Below are 6,000 nucleotides of genomic sequence, written 5' to 3'. Positions count from 1 at the left end.
GTAAACCATCCCTGCTTACCTGCCCAGCTCCCACAACTTGTTCCTCGAACGCACCTGCAGAAGGCTGTGACTCATGCACTGGCAGTGCGGCTAGCTGTGTCCATGGCCTGTGGAAATATGCCAGCCCAGCAGAACAGCTGGAATCCTACACTATTAATATGGTTGTTTTCCAGGCAAGTACTGCGCAATTTATACAAGTTAAATGCACGTATCTGTGATTCGATAGCACAGCTGAGAACTGTTATAATGTCTAACAATTAAATGACAGTAATAGTATATGACAAATTAGGGGAAAGAACCACAACTTCAAAAGGATAGTTTCCTTCTAAGAAGAAACTAATATGAAAAAAGACTAACATCCCCCCCCCCGACAAAAAACAGGCAAATAACACATTAAGTAACACATTACTTTTTGGTAAGTAATTTACCAAAAACAAGAAAAGCAAATGGACAATAAATATATGGAAATATTCAAGCTCACAATTTATCATACATCAAATTCTTCACTTATTAAAACAGCACCAACAGAAAAAGAAATACCTGTGCTTCAGGGATAATGGAAACTCCACGTACTTACTCCCTTTCCTAGATTAAAACAATTTCTTTTTTCAGCTGGACGCGGTGGCTCATGCCTGTAATCCCAGTACTTTGGGAAGCTGAGGCAGGTGGATTGCTTGAGCTCAGGAGTTTGATACCAGCCTGGGCAACATGGTGAAACCCCATCTCTACTAAAAATACAAAAAAACAGCTGAGCATGGTGGTACATGTCTGTGGTCCTGACTACTTGGGAGGCTGAGGTGGGAGGATCACTTGAGCCTGGGGGACAGAGGTTGCAGTGAGCCGAGATCATACCACTGCACTCCAGCCTGGATGACAGAGCAAGACCCTGTCTCAAAAACTCCAAAAAAATTTTTTTCATAAACAATCTAGAAATATATTTAAAAGCCTTAAAATATGTTTGACTCATGATGTTTGACTCATGATGTTGACTACTGGTTTATTGTAAGGAGATGGCCACATTGTTATGTGTGATGATGCTAATCACAGTTATTGATGCTAACAGCGAGACACTCGGGAACCCCAGGATGCTGTGATGATAAAGCCTGTTCCATCTGGGTGATTCTACGGAGCTAATAAAAACCAAGTTTCCAAATAACATTTAGGATATGGTTCTGTTTCTAAAAAAGGTGGGGTGGAGGGGTTGTGAAATAACAGTGGGATACAGGACATTTATGGTTTTATGAAAAACTAACATATATTCATGGAGGCCCCAGGTATTTGCATCACCTCAGGAGAAACTATAATTTGACAAATAAATGCATTCTTGGCCATTTGTGTCAGTTCACAGAAGTGGGGCTGAAAAATCCAGAATCTTTTTTTAGTCCTATTTATAAAAGCTATAAAAGTATAATTTTATTATGCTTAGAGGAAAAAAAAAGTAGAAATGATTTTCTTGGGTTCCTTGACCCTATTCGAAAATGGAAATATACAACAATGCATTTCTATCCTATGCCTGCTGAGGGGATTTTTCATATTCTTTTCAGCATGCACAATAATCTTTGGGTGGTGGGACTGATTTTCTAATTTTCTAAAATGGACATGCGTTATTTTAAAAAGAAAGCAATCTTTTAAGGATTTAAATATCAAAATCACTAACAACATTTCTCAGTAGGATGCAAAACTGATGGTTTGTATCAATAGATAAACATCATTTATTACTTTGTCTATTAAAGTAGTTTCAACACAACTGAAATTCAGACTGCACTGGGCTGTTGCCATCACAGTCCGGGATTATGCACAGACCAGCCCACACCCCGAGCAGGGGTACCCTTGCCAGAACCTGTGCTGGATGCCTTAGGACCACAGAGACCACTGCCCGTTGTTGGGCTGTGTGTGCACAATTCATACCCCGACCCATAAGCCCTAAGACAAGAATGGCTATCATTGCCCTGGGTTCACTTTCTATTCAAAGAGGACTCATCTGGGCACAGCCAATGTAGTAGTTAAAATGCATTTTGAGAAAAAATAAATATTCTGTACAATGTATTTACAAGGATCAACTGTTTTGTCACCCACCCCCAATTAGTATAAAATTGGGAAACTGTAATTTGACAGTTAAGAAGCATATTATTGGCTGTTAGTGTCAGGTTAACAAAGAATGTGGAGCTGACCACCTGAAACATTTTTGAACTATATATATATAATATGCAAAATTTCACATTTTAATATGCTTAGAAGAAGAGTTTAAAGTAGAAATGATTTCCTTGGCCTCTGACCTTCAATGATGAAAATGCAACCATGCACTCCCCCTGTGCAGAAGGGCAGTTCTTCCCAGGCTTTCTGGAAGCGGGGCCTCCCAGGAGCCTCCACCCACCTCACAGAACACTCACTATGAGCCCTGCACAGACAGCATGATGCACAATCTCCAACAGGGATGGCAGGGGCAACTCTTAAAACTTGAAGAGGTCGATGAAGTGCTGCGGAGACACAGGCGTGAAGCAGCTGTCGGGGTCGGCCGCCGTGCAGGGGTGTCCTGAGTCCTGTGGGGAGGTGGGAGATGGTTAGGAGGGGGCCACCACCAGCCACACTCTAGTGATGGTGGTTGGGGGGTCGTCAGCTGCTTGTTGACATGGACCCTGGGCCCCACCTCAGAGGTACATGAGAGAGAACTTGGATGAGAATGATCAACACAAGGGCAGCCGCAGCCGATTCTACGCAGAGGTTTTCCATGGAACTCCTGCTCAGGTAGGGCAGGAGACGGCGGCCCCAGGTCAGCCCTCCAGTGCCGAATCTGGTATTGAGTCAGAGGAGCCAGCTGCTGACACCACCCTGCATTGCCCGGGAATCTACAAGGCCACAGAAGAAACCACTGGGGACTTTCTGTCCTCTGGTCCCAGCCATTCCTTTGTCCTGTCCTGTTCCTGGTGCACTTTGGCGCACAGGGTTCCCTCCACCCACCATTCATCCCTCAATCAGCCTGGGCTCCCTGCACAGGACAGGAGCGTGGGGACACATGGCCTCAGCCCCTGAGGCTCCTGCTTGCTCCAAGGGAGCTGGCCATGCTCACATACCTAAGGATCCAGAATTTTATTTAATATGAGAAGCGACAAAAGAAAAATTAATTTTGTGGATGAAGGCTGGCAGAATCTTAGGAGGAACGTAGGTAGACGGGACCAGAGGCCTTGGGGTCAGTGCTGGGTCTCTCCATGGCATGCCCTGGCAGTGCTGCCAACCCAGGTGCTGTGTGGTGAAGTGTTTATGGGCACGTCTAGCATCCTCCCTCAGCACTCAGGTGTTGTTCTGCGAAATATTTCATGAACACTCTCATCCTTGCTGAGGTGATCAAAGTGGCCACTCAGCCCTGCTCAGGGTCCTGAGAAAGCTCAAGTCAGCGAGAGCTGGAATCGAGCTGGGCAGTGACCAGGATGACGTGCACGAGATGCAGCACAATGCAACGTTTTCATCCTGAACACGGGATGTGTGGCAAGACAGGGAAGTACCTTGAATAGTAAAGCAAGGTGGTAGTCCTTTGAGATCATGAAGAAAGAATCAGGAAGGAATGCAGTGAAGGGAGGGAAAAAAAGGAAAAGATTAGAAAGAGCCAGACTGTAAGCATTCAGGTTTGATTCATATTATTAACGAAAATAACTAAAAACATCAGGTAACTAAATTTGGACAGTACAAGGTTATTTAAAGCAAGCAAACAAGGCATCATCAGATAACCCAAATTCCCAAACTACTTGAAGACAGTCTTAAGACAACATATCTTTACCTTTAAGTCTTTCAAATTGGCAACTAATGAGGCTGCCGTGCTAAATAACCTTCAAAATTATTCACTGAAAAAGAGATGCTATTTCCATGTGCAGTTTATATTAAAATTTGTAAGTTTTTTGGGGGAAAGTTCTGTTATTTAATGTCCAAAGGGTCTGCTCTGTGCTAAATAAGGCAAATTAAGTCAATTCCACACTTTAAGCCAGCCCCCACCTCTGACACTTGTTTCTTCAGACCAGTGGGTGTCACTTTCCAACACAAACCCAAGCCTCAGCTGCTGCCCTCCTGTGCTGTCCTCCCCCGCTGGTTCAGGCCGCACCAGCGAAGCGGTTCCCCCGCAAGACCAGGAACACCAGACCATGGAGACCTCATCTTAGATTCTGGCTCCAACTTTGCTCCTGATGTCCACACAGGACTGTGGGGTCAATGTCAGGTGTCCAGACCTCTATTCTGGCAACTGATACACCAAGAAAAAATAGGACATAAAAATGCCAAACGGCTCATCCTGGCTTCCCTGACCCAGCCGACAAGTCTACAGTTTTTAACTGAGGTTTTGTACAGCCAGGAGATAACGCCACCCCTCTCAGTGACCCTGAGTGCAGGGTGCACCAGTGTACCCTCCGAGGGCCATCGAAGTCAGTCTTTGGCTCCAGAGCTGAACTCAGCCCAGTTACTTAAAGACTGCGTGAAAGGCTAAGGCAGGTAGAAAAGTTAAAAAAGAACTCCAATATAGTAGAGCCGGAACAGATGGGAAACCAGCTTGGCAGCAGATGAAGCAGCTCCACAGCACTGCTGACTGGAGAGCTCCAGGCTTATGTACTGTGGGAAATGATAAAACACCAGATGCCGACCTGAGACAGATGCACCGTGGTGTCGGCTCATGACCAAGTCCCAGGGCCAGGTAAGAATTTACCGTCACCAACACCCAGTCTCATTTTCTTACTAGCTTTGATATTACTTGAGTTTCTCAGTCAACACAAACTCCTGGGATGCTAAACAAACAAAAAACAAGCAGTAACCCTAACCCTAAGTGCCATTTTCTGAGTACCAGCTATGTGCCAGGTTTCCAGGTGCAGGACTGTTGGACATTCACAGCTCCTCTGTGTGATAGTTCATGGCATCAAACCAAGGCCCTAGGAGGGCAGCAAGCTCAGGAGACCCTGGAGGCAGGTCCAGGTCTGCCTGACTCCAATCTGGGTTTGGCCTACCAGGCCACTCACCTCCGGTTAGCCACACTGATGGAGCAGATGGGAGACAGGGCAAGAAGTACCTGACACCTTCAGGGGTTAAATTAGGAGGGATGGCTCTTTTTGAATACTTCCATGCATGGATTCAGAACTAAAAACGTGGACTGCCTTGTTGAATGATACTCAGTGGGAGAAGCTGTGATGGGGCCATTCACTGTAGCTGCAGTGAAGTGGACATCACAGCCTCCAGGGCAAGACATGAACCTCCCAGAACTAAGAGATGGGCAGCTGTCTTTGCTAGGAGAGACTTGTTCTCAATTTTCATGACTTGATCAAGTATGATAAGGTTCACTAAATACAAGAATGGCAAAGCAAATTCTTTTGGAAGGCTACATCATCTCTCAATTTTAAAAAATCAGAACTTACATATTTCAGGAAACTAAGGCAGCACATTCTTATACACATGGAGCACCTGTAATCCAAAAATCTGAGATGCTCCAAAATCCAAACCTTTTGAGCACTGACATGATGCCACAGTGGAAAACTGCACATTAACAAGTACATAAAATTACTAAAACATTGTATGAAATTATCTTCAAGCTCTGTGTAAATGAAACAGATGAAAAAAATCTGAAATCGGAAACACTTCAAGTCCCAGGCATTTCAGATAAGGGAGATTGATCTGTACGGCCCAACAATGCAGAAGCGAAGGAGTGTTTTTCTTTGTTAGTTGCTTAGCAGACGGGGAGAGCTCCAATATTCATAAATGTTGTTCTAAGAAAAACACTATCACATACAAAACTGAAAGCCTTCTACCTCTTCTATGAATGGTATTTTTCCCCATAAAAATATCGTTGCTTTTAATAGTTCTATAGTACAAAACAATCTGCTTAGGAGAAAAAAGAAAAGTAACTCTTAGGAGAAGCACTAACTCAACTTAGAAATTACAGTATTGTGTCCACTCTTACTCTGTGACTGAAGACACAGCCACATGTTTTCAGTGTTAATATTTCAGAGAAGAACAGGTGTCAGTCCTAGAAGG

At 44.3% G+C, this 6,000-nt stretch overlaps 1 protein-coding gene across 11 annotated transcripts in view; it reads right to left on the bottom strand.

Moving 5' to 3' along the window:
- Positions 1-393: 393 nt before the first annotated feature.
- The window catches only part of FBXO25 (F-box protein 25), a 67,114-nt gene continuing 61,507 nt past the window's right edge, over positions 394-6,000 (bottom strand). For 4 of the 11 annotated variants that reach the window (XM_077942709.1, XM_015144670.3, XM_028852278.2 and 1 more), the window contains one exon: positions 394-2,540. In XM_077942709.1, coding sequence (XP_077798835.1) covers positions 2,451-2,540 — 90 coding nt within the window. In that variant the 3' untranslated portion in view covers positions 394-2,450. 11 annotated transcript variants of the gene reach the window in all.

Source organism: Macaca mulatta, chromosome 8, assembly GCF_049350105.2.
Source record: "Macaca mulatta isolate MMU2019108-1 chromosome 8, T2T-MMU8v2.0, whole genome shotgun sequence".
In the NCBI taxonomy this organism is placed as follows: Eukaryota; Metazoa; Chordata; class Mammalia; order Primates; family Cercopithecidae; genus Macaca; species Macaca mulatta.
Note: the sequence above shows the minus strand (reverse complement) of the source record. Positions and strands in the feature narration are given on the sequence as shown.